Consider the following 18,425-nt stretch of genomic DNA (forward strand, 5'->3'; position numbering starts at 1 on the left):
CAAGCCAGTAGACCGGTGAGCCTGACCTCAGTGGTAGGCAAGTTGTTGGAGGGAATCCTGAGGGACAGGATGTACATGTATTTGGAAATGCAAGGACTGATTAGGGATAGTCAACATGGCTTTGTGCATGGGAAATCATGTCTCACAAACTTGATTGAGTTTTTTTAAGAAGTAGCAAAGAGGATTGATGAGGGCAAAGCGGTAGATGTAATCTATGTGGACTTCAGTAAGGCATTCGACAAAGTTCCCCATGGGAGACTGATTAGCAAGGTTAGTTCTCACGGAATACAGGGAGAACTAGCCATTTGGATACAGAACTGGCTCAAAGGTAGAAGGCAGAGGGTGATGGTGGAGGGTTGTTTTTCAGACTGGAGGCCTGTGACCAGTGGAGTGCCATAAGGATCGGTGCTGGGTCCTCTACCTTTTGTCATTTACATAAATGATTTGGATGTGAGTATAAGAGGTCCAGTTAGTAAGTTTGCAGATGACACCAAAATTGGAGGAGTAGTGGACAGCAAAGAGGGTTACCACAGTTTGCAACAGGATCTTGACCAGTTGGGCCAATGGACTGAGGAGTGGCAGATGGAGTTTAATTCAGATAAATGTGAGGTGCTGCATTTTGGGAAAGCAAATTTTAACAGGATTTATACACTTAATGGCAAGGCCCTAGGCAGTGTTGCTGAACAAAGAGACCTTGCAGTGCAGGTTCATAACTCCTTGAAAGTGGAGTTGCAGGTAGATGTGATAGTGAAGAAGGCATTTGGTATGCTTTCCTTTATTGGTCAGAGTATTGAGTACAGGAATTGGGAGGTCATGTTGCGGCTGTGCAGGACATTGGTTAGGTTGTGTGCAATTCTGGTCTCCTTCCTATCGGAAAGATGTTGTGAAACTTGAAAGGGCTTAGAAAAGATTTACAAGGATTTTGCCAGGGTTGCAGGATTTGAGCTACAGGGAGAGGCTGAACAGACTGGGGCTGTTTTCCCTGGAGTGTCGAAGACTGAGGGATGACCTTATAGAGGTTTACAAAATTATGCGGGGCATGAATAGGGTAAATGGACAGTCTTTTCCCTGGGGTCGGGGAGTCCAAAAATAGAGGGCATAGGTTTAGGGTGAGAGGGGAAAGATATAAAACAGACCTACGGGGCAACCTTTTCACAGTATGGTTAGTGTATGGAATGAGCTGCCAGAGGAAGTCGTGGAGGGTGGTTCAATTGCAACATTTAAGAGGCATTTGGATGGGTATATGAATAGGATGGGTTTGGAGGGATATGGGCCGGCTTCTGGAAGGAGGGTCTAGATTGGGTTGGGATATCTGGTCAGCATGGATGAGTTGGACTGAAGGGTCTGTTTCCATGCTGTACATCTCTATGACTCTATGTAGGCAAGACAAAAGCTAAGATGTTTAGGTAAGAATTTCAGAGCATATAATTTTGACAGCTGACAATATGGGCATTAATGGAAGAGCTGGAAAATTGGGATTCAGCATTTCTGGTCTTCAGTTGCCAGTGTCTTTTTTGTATTGCATTTGCAACAAAGCAACTTGTTACAATGGTGAAGTGAGGGACAGTTAATAAACAGTATTTCACAGATGCTCCAAAGTATCTCATAAGACCATAAGACATAGGAGTAGAAGTAAGGCCATTCGGCCCATCAAGTCCACTCCGCCATTCAATCATGGCTGATGGGCATTTCAACTCCACTTACCCGCATTCTCCCCATAGCCCTTAATTCCTCGAGACATCAAGAATCTATCAATCTCTGTCTTGAAGACATTTAGACATCCCCACCCTCAGTGATGGCCCTCAACTCTGTGCATCATTGTTGTTACTTTTTTTTTGTGAAGAAGTCATGATTTTTCATTCATGAAACAAGTTTACAACTGATCAGACTCATCAGTAAGGAGGACAGTTGACTTCAGAGCTAAGTCTAGATTTTCTCATATCCAAAATGCCATTGACAGTGCTCATATGGTCTCCACGTTCTCCTTGGAGTGACAAGGTATTTTGTGCGTGAGTGAGTTCTGGTCCCCAATCTTCATGTCCTCTTTGAACAATTTAATTGGATTGTATAGAGGTGTGTGAGGATTCTGCAAAATTGCTATGACTCTTACATCCTTGCACAGTCCCAATTTGGATCTCAAGGAATATCCACAATCTGAGCTTCTAAACTTTTTGTGCAATTCGCACAAATAGGCAGTTACTACAGATAACTACAAGGACACCTTCAATCAAATTTTTAAAGATAAAGGTTAGATGCCTTAGTCGATTTTGGAGGTACCTTGCAATATGCAAACTGTCAGGTAGAGGTCCAAAACAAACTCTGTCAGGAACTCCTTGATTAACTTTTTAGTAATTTTAAATCAAATATTTGGAAAATCACCAAGTGCCTTGTGGAGAATGCATAATTTTTATATCTGTATGTCTGAAGAAAATTAATACATTGTATGTCTACTGAAATTTACATTCAATAAAAATTAACCTCAATTAATCTAACCTGAACATTTGTGGTTGTTAAGTTTGCTAACAAACTACAGTTTAAAGCAAAGTCATTTTTATAACAAGCTGTGAGCTGGAAACCTTAGAATTAAGGTAACTTTTTCAGGTATTGATTCTCATGATTAAAATCTGCAGAGGAGAAATGTTTTAATTGAAACTGTTCTTTCAACCACTCCCTTGCGCCTCCTCTTGATTTTCAGCATTATGTGGCTTAAAGGCCCATGTAGTTGCCATAGACCACACATTGAGCAGATTTTTTTGCCCTTTCTCTGTGATGAATTGGTTGAGGGCCAACCAACTTATTTAGGGAGGAGGGTGATAGGTAGGAACTGTGCCACTTTCCCACCTTCACCCCAATTAAACCCATGGCAGAAAAAAAAGCATAATAGGTAGATCTTGATTTTTTAGTTTGCAGATTACCAATAGCGATGCCTTGTGTTAAAGGGCAGTTAGTGTCTGATCAAGGGAACTGTTTTAGTAACATTGAAGTCGACCACATGTCCTTGTTGCTGATCCACCTAACCTGCAGTCCCCCATGATCTACATCCTCCTTGCTGCTCTCACTTATCTGTGCCATGTTCCCACTCTTTGGGTGTTCTACTGGTAGCACCTACTACCTCTCTGATGACACTGTTAGGTACAGAGTTATATAATCTTAGAGATCTATAGCATAGAAAAAGGCTCTTTATCCCATTGTGTTCACACCAGTCAAAAACAACCACCTCACTATTCTAATCCTATTTTTCAGTACTTGGTACTTAGCCTTGTATGTCTTGCATCACAAGTGCACATCAAAATACCACTTAAATGTTGCGATGTTACGATGTCTTTGCCTCTGCAACACCTACGAACATTAAGCTCCAAATTTCTACAACCCTCTGGGTGAAAATGTTTTTCCTCACATTTCATTTAAGCCTTCTGCCCCATATCTTAAATCTGTGCCAGCCAGGCATTGATCCCGCCATCAAGAGGAAAAGTTTCTTCCTGCCTACTCTGACTGTGCCCCTCATAATTTTATACACCTCAATAATGTCTCCTCTCAATCTCCTCTGCTCTAAGGCAAACAACCCCATACTCGCCAACTCTCCCTTCACATACGGAAGTTTCTGATGTATGGCTGGCAGCGTCTGGTTGATTTGACTACTGCTCTCAAAGTCCCAGGGACCTTGTTCTCCTTCAGTGTCAATTGCAATGGAAGTCACTCCAAAGGCATTAAATTTCGTTTTGCAATGGATCTAGGTTCTTTCAAAAATTGTTGCTACCTATCTGCCACATCTGGCTAAATTCTCCTTGTAAGGCCAGATGACCACCTCCTCCTCCTGCTGTAATTACTTTCTGTCTGCTTTCTTTGCTTGTAAAAGTGTTTCCAGGGAGACACCTTTGAATCATAGAGCAAACCCTTGTTATTCTAATGCCATCCATTCACTTTGTTGTTGACTGCCTTCCACCTCCCTCTGTTGTCAGCCTGCCACACTACTACATGTGCATTTAAAATGGCAAACTGCTGATTCTAGGGCAAGACCATCACTGTTAACTGGCTAGCTCCTTTATCTTTAGATTCTTTATCAGCTTTGGATAACAGAATGTATAGAATGTCTTGCTGCCCACCAATGTGTGACTCTACTCCACTTCCCAAGTGATGGAGGGTGTGTGGTAAAGTTCAGGCCAATATATTTATTTAGTTAATTTTTGCTAATTAAATTGTGATTTAATTTAGTTTGTCACTTTCTCCATCTTATCCAATTTGTATACTTCTGCCATTTTGCCCATTCTTCTTCTGTGGTATGTATACTGCCTTAGTCAGAGGCAGCCCCCTCACACTCCCAAAATTATATTTCTTCTTTTAACTCTGCTCCCAGCCTATGAAACTTGGTTCCTCACATTTGGGGCCAATACCCTGGACTTAGCCACTGTCCAGTCTCTGTGGCCTCTTGTGTTTTTTGGATTCTAGCTGTACTCTTAGCTATGGCCATTGCTTGAACCTGCTATTGCTGGGATAAGAGAGCTGCTGATCATCTGATTAGCAGGCAACTCTCAAAGGTGGGATTTCCTGCATAAATGTGGGTCAGTGTGTTGCTGAGATAGCTAACATTCCACTGAGTGTAAAATGGTTGTCGGGCACAGCTTTTTAATGGCTAGTTTACCAACCGAGATTTTATTTGGGTAGAAGGGAGAGCAGGGAACATAGCACCCTGCAAAATCCAGCCCATCATCTAATCTAACTTTGGTTAATCTTTTTCAATTCCATTTTAGTGTATAGAAACTGATCATCTTTTCCCTACCCATTCCTTGACCTCATCCTGTGTTTCCCATCTTTTCATATCCTCTTTATCCCTAATTTCTCTGTTTGTATTCCTCTCTATCTCTTCCCTGCTCTGCAATACTTTTGATTTTTCTCCTTTCCCTTGTTTCTTCCTCTTCTTTATTCATTCCTCCTTCTATACTCCATCCTTTTCCTTCTTTTTACCATCTCTTCCTCTTTTCGGACTTCCACCGTCACCATTATCAGCTCCTCTCCATTTTATTTTACTGTCCCAACCCTGTCCATCCTTGTTTCTAATTTTATTACAAAATTTCAATCCTCCCTACTTTTTCTTATCATATCCTCAAATTTCACTAACCCTTCTTCTATTACTAATATTTTGTTCTCCTTTCTCCTTGTGATGTTCATTCCAAAAGCATTGGTATTTCCTTTAACCCCAAGCTTGCCCTGACACCCTTAACAACCTATGATTCTCTTTCTCCACTGCAGATTTCTAACTGTCCACATTATATTCTGCTCTTTCTCCCTTTGACCTTCTGACTCTGATCTGCTACCGTATGTTCAGAGCAAGTTTTAACTTATCCCATTCTTTCTAAACCCTCTTTCTATACTCTTCTGTACCTTTTGTTACTGTCCTCATCCTACCCCTACACTCCTGAATATGTAACTACACAATATGCTTGAATAATCAACTCGTGTATAATCATCACTGTGGGTTTCTCTGCACCTGATTGATTAGTTGTTGCTTCTGAACTGTCACTACGTAACATTTGCATTTGACTGCACATTTGAGTGACACTTGTTAGCCAATTAAGCAGGGTTTCATCTTTGTATACTTTCCAATACATAGTGTAGGGGAAGACACTTCTGTTTGCCATGTGCCCAACATATGCTGTAATGAGCTCTTTTTTTTTGATAGGGCATTTAATAAATGGTATATTAACCAATTCACTAGAAATATAAAGAAGTCTGCATGAACACCTGAACAATATCCTTAAAGGGGGTGACTAAAGCAATTCTAACCCACTAGTTTTTAAATAAGCTAGCATAAAGAACCAGAGAACTTGTATTGATAAATCACATCTTCAGGATTTTACAAAATAGTCCATAGAAAAATCAGAATTAATTTTTTTTCACACAGATCCAGTGCTATTTCAGTCGTAAAGATTCTTCGCGTCCTAAGGGTGTTAAGACCTCTTCGAGCAATCAACAGGGCAAAGGGACTCAAGGTCTATTTCATGATATTCCATGTATTTAACTTTTTCTGATCACAAATTAAACATTGTAACTTTTGGTTCACACTTCTTTGTTCACTTCACAGCATGTTGTTCAATGTGTGTTTGTTGCTATTAGAACTATTGGCAACATCATGATTGTGACAACTCTCCTGCAGTTTATGTTCGCTTGTATTGGGGTTCAGCTGTTCAAGGTAAATGGTCATCATACTTTATCTAGATTTTATTTCAATTTAGACGAAAGTTAAAAACTCTTCTAAATTAATTTGAAATGTCTTATGTTTAAGGGCAAATTCTACCGTTGTACAGACGAAGCAAAACAACTCCCTGAAGAGTGCAAGTAAGAAAATATGGAATGAAAATATCTTTGTCGTGAAATATTTTGATTTTCATGGTGATTTGCTTCATTTAGCTGATAAATTATTGACATATTGTGAAGGCACTGAAACTATGCAGTAAAGCTATTAAACTTGTCTTTTGTCATGCTTCAAAATCATATCTTTTTGCACTAGTTCTGTAGTTTTTCTCATAAAGACTTCCTGCAGCAATGTTACACTGAGAAAGCTGGTAAATGAATGCACCGTTTAAGACTGGCTCAGTGATTTTCCCTTTAGATGTTTCCTGTTTGTTTGGAAAGGCCATGTTAGCTGAAACATTTCCACATGTTGTGAAAATATGCATGCATTGGCATTCAAGTAGTGTTTTGTTGTGTCAGCCCTCCAATGTACTGCCATTTTATGTTATTTTAACTGAAAAGCTGGACTTTATTTTAGTCAAGTCTGTGGAAACTGCTTTTGGATGCTGATGCGCCAACATAAGATTTACATTGAGTGAATATGTATTAGTTTAAAATGAATTACTTACACAAGAAGTTCATATTTTAATTCTTTTTTTATAGATTTTTTATTGAAAATTTAACATATATTTACAAGTTTACAAATTTAAAAAAACCCAAGTATAAAAGCCCCAAGTATATAAAACATTGATATACAAATAAGTCTTAAATAAATAATAACTAAAATTTAACAAAAGAAAATGACAGAGAGAAAAAAACAAAACTCAACTAACTACTAATCTAACCTACAACTAACCAGAGTGTATAATTAAGTCTCTTACGTTATTCAAATAAGGGGAAAAAAAACAACCGACGGATAACACAGAAATTGGGTAGTGAGATACATGCTCGGAATGTATTAACATCAAATGTAACAAAACCCGTAGTTGTGCGGGATTCCTCTCCCAAGGGGCCCCAGACCAGCCAGGTTCGCCGTCTCAGTTAAATAAAAAACCTTATTACGATGGACGAAATATCTGTATTTATATAATTCAAGAAGGGCTGCCATACTTTATGGAATAATGCAGTCTTTCGGTGCACCATATTTGTAAGGAAATGAAGGGGAATACATTCCATAATTAATCTATGACAATTTGAAAGTCCAGGGGGGCCCTCAGCCACCCAGTTTACCAAAATATTTTTCCTTGCACAGAAAGAGAGAATAGAAAATAATTTCTTCCCGTGCATATCCAGGGAGGGTAAGTTCGAAAAGCCCAAAAGGAGAGGTACAGGGTCCATTCTAATTTCTGTTCCTAAGATTTCTGTCAGAGCACTTGTTATTTTAGTCCAATATCTACAGATCTTATGCCAGGTCCATAAGCAATGTACAAGAGTGCCCACCTCTATTTTACATTTGGGACACAATGGAGATGCACCTGCCTTAAATTTTGCCAATCGATCCGGTGCTATATGAGCCCTATGAAGTATCTTCAACTGAATGGCCTGAGTTCTGTTGCAGATAGTGATTCTTCTGGCATTTTCCCAAATGTCATTCCACGTTTCTATAGAGATTTCTAGTCTCAAATCCTGATCTCATGTTTTAAGCAGATTGTCCATATCTCCCGATACTTCATCATGTAGTAAATGATAAATAGTACTGACGGAAGATGCCCCCATTGGCCATAGCACTCTACGTTCTCTATCTGATTTATAAAGACTATCTAATAATGTAGTCTTCTTCTGTATGTAATCTCGAATTTGGAAGTATCGAAAGAGATCTCCATTGGGTAATCCAAATTTCTGACACAGCTGTTCAAAAGACATCAGGACCCCATCTTTAAATAGGTCCCCTAAACATGAGATACTCTTGGATTTGCAGAGTTTGGAAGTGGCATCTGTAAGCCCTGGTTGAAATCCCCATGCTCCCACTATCGGAGCATGGGGGATGTTTTATGTGAGTTGCCCTCATTTTGCCGCATTATATTCCAAGTATTAATTATGTTTAGTATTATAGGGTTTTTACAGTGGTCCGTAATGATTTTCCTCTTGTCTGAAAATAAAAGGTTAATAAGTGGCCATTTTACTTGAGAAGCCTCGATGTCCAGCCAGATTGATTGCGGGTCAGACAAGACCCAATCAGCTTTGTAACTTAATAGGGAACTTAACTGATATTTCCTAAAATCTGGGAAATCCAATCCTCCCCTTGCCTGTGGAAGCTGCAGCTTCTTCAGCTTAATGAAGGGCCGTCTATGATTCCAGATAAAGGAACCCAACCAGCCATATAATTTACATAGTGCCAGCCTCGGCAGCATCACCAGAAGCATTCTCATAGGATATAGGAGATGGGGCAGGACATTCATTTTAATTAGTGCTATTCTACCCAGCCAGGAAATTGGAAGGTCTCCCCATCGCTGGAGGTCCTGCCTTATCCTTTCCAGTAAATGCACAAAGTTAGTCTTGTATAACTGACCAAATACTGGGACAATAAAAATGCCTAAATATAAGAAACCCTCCAGGGACCACCGAAAGGGAAAGTGGGATCTGTCCACTAAGTGGGGTATCATAGCAAGGCCACCCATTGGCATAGCCTCTGATTTTGAGAAATTAATTTTGTAGCCTGAAAATACACTAAATATATTAATAATTTGGATTAAGCGAGGCACGTACATCAGGGCATTACTGAGAAAAAGGAGAATATCATCTGCATACAGGGTAATTTTATAGAACATAGAACATAGAAAAATACAGCACAGTGCAGGCCCTTTGGACCTCGATGTTGCACCGACCAAAGTCTACCTAACCTACACTAGCCCAATAACCTCCAGATGCTTATCCAATGCCCGCTTAAATGACCATAAAGAGGGAGAGTTCACCACTGCTACTGGCAGGGCATTCCATGAACTCACAACCCGCTGAGTAAAGAATCTACCCCTAACATCTGTCCTATACCTACCACCCCTTAATTTAAAGCTATGTCCCCTAGTAACAGCTGACTCCATTAACGGAAAAAGGTTCCCAGTGTCTACCCTATCTAAACCTCTAATCATCTTGTACACCTCTATCAAATCTCCCCTAAACCTTCTTTTCTCCAATGAGAACAGCCCCAAGTGCCTCAGCCTTTCCTCATACGATCTTCCTACCATGCCAGGCAACATCCTGGTAAACCTCCTCTGCACTCGTTCCAATGCCTCCACATCCTTCCTATAGTATGGCGACCAAAACTGCACACAATACTCCAGATGAGGCCGCACCAGAGTCTTATACAACTGCAACATGACCTCAGGACTCTGGAACTCAATTCCTCTACCAATAAAGCCCAGTACACCATATGCCTTCTTCACAGCACTATTTACCTGGGTGGCAACTTTCAGAGATCTGTGTACATGGACACCAAGATCCCTCTGCTCATCCACACTACCAAGTCGCCTACCATTAGCCCAGTAATCCATCTTCTTGTTACTCCTACCAAAGTGAATGACTTCACACTAAGCTACATTGAACTCCATTTGCCACCTTTCTGCCCAGCTCTGCAACTTATCTATATCCCGCTGTAACCTGCCACATCCTTCTTCACTGTCCACAACTCCACCGACTTTCGTGTCATCCGCAAACTTGCTCACCCAGCTTTCAAGCCCCTCCTCTAGATCATTTATAAAGATGACAAACAGCAATGGTCCCAAAACAGATCCTTGTGGAACACCGCTAGTAACTGCACTCCAAGATGAACCTATTCCATCAACTACTACCCTCTGTCTCCTTCCAGCCAGCCAATTCCTAATCCAAACCTCTAATGCACCCTCAATGCCATACCTCCGTAGTTTTTGCATTAGCCTACCATGGGGTACTTTATCAAACGCCTTGCTAAAAATCCATATACACCACATCTACTGCTTTACCCTCGTCCACCTCCTTAGTCACCTTCTCAAAGAACTCAATAAGGTTTGTGAGGCACGACCTGCCCTTCACAAAACCATGCTGACTATCCTTGATCACATTATTCCTATCCAGATGTTCATAAATCCTATCCCTTACAATTCTCTCTAAGACTTTGCCCACAACAGAAGTGAGACTCACTGGCCTATAGTTACTCGGGCTATCCCTACTCCCCTTCCTGAACAAGGGGACCACATTCGCTATCCTCCAGTCTTCTGGCACTATTCCCGTAGACAATGATGACATAAAAATCAAGGCCAATGGCTCTGCTATCTCCTCCCTAGCTTCCCAGAGGATCCTAGGATAAATGCCATCAGGCCCAGGGGACTTATCTATTTTCATCCTTTCCAGTATTCCCCAGACCTCTTCCCTACATACCTCAAGGCCATCCATTCTAATCACTTGTGACTCAATATTCACATCAGCAATAGTGTCCTGTTCCTGAGTGAATACTGACGAAAAGTGTTGATTTAGTGTCTCTCCAACCTCCTCCGCCTCCACGCACAACTTCCCACTACTATCCTTGACTGGACCAATACCTACCCTAGTCATCCTTTTATTCCTGACATACCTATAGAAAGCCTTTGGGTTTTCCCTAATCCTACCAACTAAGGACTTTTCATGTCCCCTTCTCGCTGCTCTTAGCTCTCTCTTTAGATCCTTCCTGGCTACCTTATAACTCTCAATCGCCCCAACTGAACCTTCACGCCTCATCTTTACATAGGCCACCCTCTTCCCTTTCACAAGGGATTCCAATTCCTTATTAAACCACGGCTCCCTCACAAGACCCTTTACTCCCTGCCTGACTGGTACATACTTATCAAGGACACCCAATAGCTGTTCCTTGAACAATCTCCACATATCATTTGTGTTCTTCCCTTGAAGCCTATTTTTCCAATCCACGCATCCTAAGTCATGCCTCACCGCATCATAATTTCCCTGCCCCCAGCTATAACTCTTGCCCTGCAGTGCACACTTATCCCTCTCCACCACTAAAGTAAAAGTCACCGAGTTGTGGTCACTGTCCCCGAAGTGCTCACCCACGTCCAAGTCTAACACCTGGCCTGGTTCATTACCTAGAACCAAATCCAGTATAGCCTCACCTCTTGTTGGCCTGTCTACATATTGTGTCAGGAAACCCTCCTGCACACATTGGACAAACTCCGACCCATCTAACGAACTCGAGCTATAGCTTTCCCAGTCAATATCTGGGAAGTTAAAGTCCCCCAATCCTTGGGGCCGTTATATTAGGGTCAACCCATATAGCTTCTGCTAGTGGCTCAATTATTAGCGTGAATAGCAACAATGAGAGAGGACATCCCTGACGGCAGCCCCTATCCACACTGAAGCTATCCGAGCCTAATCCATTGGTAATCACAACTGCCTTGGGATTACTATATAGTGTTGAGACCCATTTGGTGAACACCTTTCCAATGGCAAACCTTTCCAATGTGTAAAGCAAATATGACTATTCAACCCTGTCGAATGCCTTTTCTGCGTCTAATGAGACTACTACTCCTGATATCTTTACCTGAAAGCAGGCTTGAATCGCATTCAAAACCCTTCTGACATTATTGGATGAGCTACGGCCCTTAATAAACCCGTCTGATCCTCGTTTATAATATGTGGCAATACCCTTTCTAGCCCCATTGCTAACGTTTTAGAGAGGATTTTAAAATCTACGTTTAGCAAGGATATTGGTTTGTATGAAGCGCATTCTTCTGGGTCCTTTCCCTTTTTGAGGATAAAAGAGATATTCGCCTCTTTCAGCGAAGGCAGGAGTCAGCCCTGACTGTATGCATAGTTATATATGTCCATAAGTGGACCAGCCAATATTCCTGTAAATTCTTTATGGAATTCAACTTGAAAGCCATCTGGGTCATGTGCCTTACCGCTTTGAAGTTGCCTGATTGTGTCAAGTATTTCTTGGGGAACATTCAAATCCGATACCTGTTCCGGAGTTAGGTCCGGAAAGGTCAGATTTTTAAAAAAATGACTGCATCTTCCTAGCCCTGTCTTCGCAATCCTGTGATTTATATAAATCAGAATAAAATTTTCTAAAGATTGCATTAATCCTTTTATGATCATGAGTCAAAATACCCGTACTTTCCTTGATAGACGTGGCCCAACATTTCTGCCAAGGACATGGAGGTCCTGGGCCTCCTTCACCACCGCTCCCTCACCATCAGACGCCTGGAGGAAGAATGCTTCATCTTCCATCTCGGAACAGTTCAACCCCAGGGCATCAATGTGGACTTCAACAGTTTCCTCATTTCCCCTTCCCCCACCTCACCCTAGTTCCAAACTTCCAGCTCAGCACTGTCCCCATGACTTGTCCGGACTTGTCCGGACTTGTCCTACCTGTCTATCTTCTTTTCCACCTATCCACTCCACCCTCTCCTCTCTGACCTATTACCTTCATCCCCTCCCCCACTTATCTATTGTACTCTATGCTACTTTCTCCCCACCCCCACCCCCCTCCAGCTTATCTCTCCACGCTTCAGGCTGTCTGCCTTTATTCCTGATGAAGGGCTTTTGCCTGAAACATTGATTTCGCTGCACTTTGGATGCTGCCTGAACTGCTGTGCTCTTCTAGCACCACTAATCCAGAATCTGGTTTCCAGCATCTGCAGTCATTGTTTTTACCTCGGTGATAGTTTGAGGGGCCTTCTCTTTCTTTGCAAGAAATGCAAAGTATCTACCAGGTTTATCGCCAAATTCATATCACCCTTATTTTGCAAATGATATTTCCCTCTTAGCCGTTTGGGTAAGCATGGTGTTTAGAGCTGTCCTAAGGGCCGTAATCCTTTGCAATTTGATAATAGAAGGTCTATCAGCATATGCTGTTTCAGCCACGTTTAAGCGAGCTTCGAGCATACGCTGTTGTTCTCCCTTAAATTTTTCTGGGTCGCTGCGTATGACATGATCAAGCCTCGCGCGTAAGCTTTGATGGTCTCCCACATCATTGATGGGTTGCTAGCCATACCTGAATTAATTTCTAAAAAAGTTTTAAATTCTTGAGAGAAGTACTTTACAAATTTACTATTTTTCATCAGGAAGGGGTCCATACACCAATGCCAGAGGGATGTCTTATTTTTCCCCGATGGGGAAAAAAACATATCGATTCTAGTATGACATTTATGTGGATTGGAGTAAAAAGAAAAATCTCTGCCCTGTGATGAAGGCATCTCCATATATCTACTAGTCCTAATTCTTTGTTCAAATCCACCAGTTGTCTAGATCTAGGAGATACTCCTGCAGTACTCTTGGGGATCCTATCTATTTCCAGATCCATAATACAATTAGTCTCCCCCTATAATTGTATGACAGGCACCAAGAGCCATCAATTTTGAGAAGACTTCCGTTATAAATTTAAAAGGATGTGCCGGGGGGTAATACAAATTTAAAATCCCATATTCCTCTCCATTTATAAGGGCTTTAATCAGAATATATCGTCCACATTCATCTTTTATCTGAATTAGGATTTTGAACGGGAAATTCTTCTGAATAAGAATAACAACTCCCCTGCTTTTTGGAAAAGAAAGAAAAGGCCTGATCAAATCCACCCTGTCATATATCAACTCTTTCTTTCTTGAGGTTTGATAATATTTTCTTCCTTTTGACTGGCGAATTACTCCCCTTGACATTCCAGGTGCACCACTTAACCGACTGATCAACCATAATCGTCCGGGCAAATCTGAGACCCCTCGGGAAGGGAAACCCTATCTAGAACATCCCGAGCGTAGAGCATATGAAATTCACAAAAATAAATACTCTCAAATACTCTCACATCAGTATAATAAACTATTTCTAAATTTAAAAAAATATAAAACGCATTTAAATGGAGATTTTCCCCCATGTTCCCAGAGGGTATCACTTCCTTTCCATCGTATCCTCTCCCAACCAGTGCCCCACCCTTGACCCAGGCACTCCTCAATAGGATGAAGAAAATTCAAATATACTACAGAGCTAGAGTTAACAGTGAGCACCCTACTCCCCCCCCCCCACACCAATACCTGGATATATTTGGTAATGTTAATGCCATGTATATGTAACTATAAAATTACAGCCTCAATAAGTAATAATTAAATATAATAATACAAAATAACAGGGGAACACCACCCCGCTCCTAAAGACAGAGATAAAATAGGATAACGTAACCACCTCCCCCACCAACATCAACTAGACCCCCCCGCCTATATATTAGAGAGAATTAAAAAAAGGAAAAGAAAATCATTAAGTAGAGAACAAATAAATAAATCCCTCTCCGCACCCCCCAAGATAATAGTAAAAAGAAGAGGATTAATATATATTAAAAAAGGGGATGGAAACCAGAGTGGGGGGAAAGCAAAACAACATCAATTAATTCTTACAATTTATCTAAGAGAGTCCAAAAATTCCTTGGCCCTTTCCGGCGATCCGAAGTTATAAACGGACCCTTCATGGTTAAAGCGTAGCGTCGCTGGGTAGCGCAAGGAGTACTGAATATTTAAGTTCCTTAAACACTTCTTCGCTTCATCAAATGCCTTCCTCTTTTGGACCAGAGCTGGGGAAAAGTCCTGGAATAACATGATCTTGGATCCTTTATAAATCATGGCTTGGGGATCTTTCCCAAGATTTCTGGAGGTTTCTAAGAGTATCTGCCTCTCCTTGTAGCTCTGCAGCAGGAACAGGACCAGGTGGGGGCACTGGTTCAAGCCAGGCCCGCGTATTGCAACCTGGTAGGCCCATTCCACCCATACCTGGCCTGATCCAGCCTCCAGATTTAAAAGCTGTGGAAGCCACTGTTCAAAGAAGCTGTGTAAGCTGGCCTTCCTCTTCTGGTTGGGAAGGCCCAGCAAACGAATATTTTTTCGACAACCTCGATTCTCGAGGTTGTCAATGTGATTCTCTAAGGTCCGGACTCACTGCTCGAGAGTTCAGACCCGATCCACGGCCGATTGTGCTGTAATTTCGGATATCGCAGCCTTTAGCTCTGCCCCTCTGACTCGTTGCTCGATTTCCTTGATGTCTTGGTCGTGCTTTTGCAGCGCGGCCGCGAGTGAGTCCCATATGCTTCGGGGCTCTTCAATGAAAGTGTCGATCTTCACATCTAGTTTGGAGATTATTTCCACAAGGCTCACTCTCGCAGGTCAGCCCCTCGGGACTGCTGTGGACGCCTCTGCTGCAGCTGGAGAGGGTGGGGGAGGGGTTCCTGTCTGCTGAGAGCTGCGGGCTCCTTTCCCTTTAGTCACTTTTACTGGAGGTTAAATTGTTTAAATTCAATACTAAGCAATTAATTACATTAAGTAAAAACTGTTTTAAATGATTTGGTGAGTGTGGTGGGGGCAGTGACCCACTTTACCCAAGTCTTGAGAGGAGTGCTGTCAACTCAGACTTGCTGGGTTGCCGCCATCTTGGGATCCCCATATTTTAATTCTTACTCTTTTTCCTTTTATAAAGGGGAACTTATATTCTTTATAAAGATGGCGAAGTAGATCATCCTGTAATTCGTGATCGAGTTTGGCACAACAGCGATTACAACTTTGACAATGTCCTTGCAGCTATGATGGCATTGTTTACAGTATCAACCTTTGAAGGCTGGCCAGCGTAAGCATGTCTCATTTTTCCATCCACTGCTGGAAATATTGATCACGAGATCTAATTTGTTTTTGAACTACTTTATTTTTGACGCGAGCAATTTTATTCAGATTAACAATGGTTATTTCATTTACATAAGTATTTTGTTCTTACAAATTTCATGTTGAGATCAAACAGAAGAGAGAACTTTAATCCACTTTGCCTCAGATTCATTAGTTTTTAACACTCACTTTACATTTCACAAGTTTAGCAGTTATCTGAACATAAAGTCGCTTTGCACTAATGTTGAGCTTATAGTGTAAATGCACCTTTACTAATCTCCAATAGAATGTACTTAATAGCTCAGAAAAATAGGCTGTGTAGAGATGAATTTAAACTATTTGGAAAGGAACTGCTTTGATTGCTATGCATAGTGACATTGTAAAGGCATTGAAAAAAATCTTATTTACATCATCACACATCAGGGCCATTACAGTTGTCCCCCTTAGACATTTATATTTGTCATTGTGGTAATATTCTGTCACATCCACTTTATCCTTTTTTCAGCTTGCTGTACAAAGCCATAGACTCAAATGGAGAAAATATTGGCCCCATCTACAACAATCGGGTGGAGATTTCTATATTCTTTATCATCTACATCATTATTATTGCTTTCTTCATGATGAACATCTTCGTTGGTTTTGTGATTGTCACATTCCAGGAGCAGGGAGAACTGGAGTATAAAAACTGCGAGTTGGACAAAAATCAGGTTAGAAATTATATAAAATGACAGCTTAAACATCAGTTTCTCATGAGAAAAATGTTGATTTAGTCCACTGAAAATTGGCATACATTGTACCTTTCTGACTGCAACAAAAGCGCATTTCAACTGCACATTTATTGTTGGTATGAAATTATTTCTGCTTTTTAGCAATGTTCAGCTGATATCATAATTGGAGCCCAATCTAGAGTTGCTAGCTTGGGGAAGTTGTTGGTTAGAGGGAAGGCAGATCATTCCGTTGCTGTTCTGTAACTCTGTAAGAACTCTAAAAGACATTTCCAGAATTCTGGAAACAAAACCTTTTGGCCAAGAAATGATGCTAAGCATTGGGAAAAGTTGAAATATTAATTCAGAAGAAATGAATACCAAAATCATTGAGTAAAATATCAGAATTATGATAAAAAGGCATGGTCAAAAGTAGTCTCTTTATGTATGAGATATTCATGACGGGATAGCTGAATTGGTGGCACAAATAGGAGTAACCAGGTATGATCTAATTGCCATTCCAAGACATGGCTGCAAGGTGGTCAAGACTGGACTGGATATTCAAGGATATTCAATATCTGTTAGGAAAGAAAGGAAAAATAAATGGGATAATGTTAATAATAAAGCATAGGATCAGTATATTAATGAGAAGCGATCTTAGACCTCAGAATGTTACCGAATCTGTTTGGCTGGAGCTAACAAACACCAACCAGCAACAAAATATACAGGAGTTGTTTATAGGCCATCAAATATTTGTGGTAACATACATCACAAAACAAACCAGAGGTCATATATTAAATGTAGATATAATGCAATAATCATGGGTGAGTAAACCTTGTGTGGCACTAATGTCATGGAGGATGAATTCCTGGTGTTTACACAAAATGATGGATAACAATAAGTTTTGGGGAAATTGAACTTTTAATTCAACAAAACCAAATGGCAGCATCAAATAGATGATGTACAAGCACAGCATGTTGAGAAACTAGCAAGGGGACAGGCAATCTTAGATCTAATATCATGTATTCAGAAAGAGCTAAATAATAATCTTGTAAATGAAGAGGAGTGACCATAATGTAAAAGCTTTTAAATTCAGAAGAAAATTCTATGTAGCTCAATCCAAAACTAGGGCCTGAATCTAAACACGAGAACTATGAATGTATCAAGAGCAAGCTGGTTGTGGTGAATTAGGAAAACACATGAAAATATGAGATGGTATCTGGGCATTGGCAATTATTTATCACATATCATCGTTTACAAGACTACATTGTTACGGTAACAAGAAAGGTAAGGGTGAATCAATCGGTAGGTTAAATACCATATTGAATCAAAAGAACAAACCCTCAGGACTAAAAGCATTTTAGAATTCAATAAAATTCAACAAAAAAGCACCAAGAAACTAATAAAGAAAGGAAGAAAAGAATATAAATAAAAGCTTGCAAAAAGCTATAGGATGTAAAAAGGAAAAGGTTAACAAAGGCAAATGTGGTTCTGTTATAGGGGTGTAAATTTTTAATTAGAACCTGGGAAATATAGAAGCTAAAAAAATTACTTTTTCACTGTCTTCACGGAGGAAGAAATCCTCAGATGAGAAATACCTTACCCCTTCTGTCCTGTAAAATTCCCCAACATTTACCACTGCTGTGCATTAATGCCAGGGGGGCAGCCCTCTGTTGAGTCTTCTGAAGGTCAGTAGTTGCTTCCTCTGAACTTAACCATCCATTCTTGTGGGATGCGAACAGTTGGCTTGCTAATGAGATTTTAGAGTCAAAACTGCTAAAGATTTCAGCCTTTCTTCCAGCACTAATGATAATTGTTCATAATCGTTTGCATTTCCTTCATTCCTAGAATACCAGCAAACAGGGCCAACAGTCTAAACCAAGCTCTTAGATGTTTGAAC

At 40.7% G+C, this 18,425-nt stretch overlaps 1 protein-coding gene across 1 annotated transcript in view; it reads left to right on the forward strand.

Moving 5' to 3' along the window:
• Positions 1-18,425, forward strand: part of LOC132822470 (voltage-dependent L-type calcium channel subunit alpha-1D-like) — a 579,417-nt gene that overhangs the window by 365,038 nt on the left and 195,954 nt on the right. Inside the window, exons 24-28 of the mRNA XM_060835847.1 lie at positions 5,900-5,987; positions 6,080-6,187; positions 6,281-6,333; positions 15,643-15,789; positions 16,327-16,528. Of these exons, the coding sequence (XP_060691830.1) occupies positions 5,900-5,987; positions 6,080-6,187; positions 6,281-6,333; positions 15,643-15,789; positions 16,327-16,528 (598 nt within the window). The remainder of the gene's footprint in view (positions 1-5,899; positions 5,988-6,079; positions 6,188-6,280; positions 6,334-15,642; positions 15,790-16,326; positions 16,529-18,425) is intronic.

The sequence above is a fragment of the Hemiscyllium ocellatum genome, chromosome 14 (genome assembly GCF_020745735.1).
Source record: "Hemiscyllium ocellatum isolate sHemOce1 chromosome 14, sHemOce1.pat.X.cur, whole genome shotgun sequence".
Classification (NCBI taxonomy): domain Eukaryota; kingdom Metazoa; phylum Chordata; class Chondrichthyes; order Orectolobiformes; family Hemiscylliidae; genus Hemiscyllium; species Hemiscyllium ocellatum.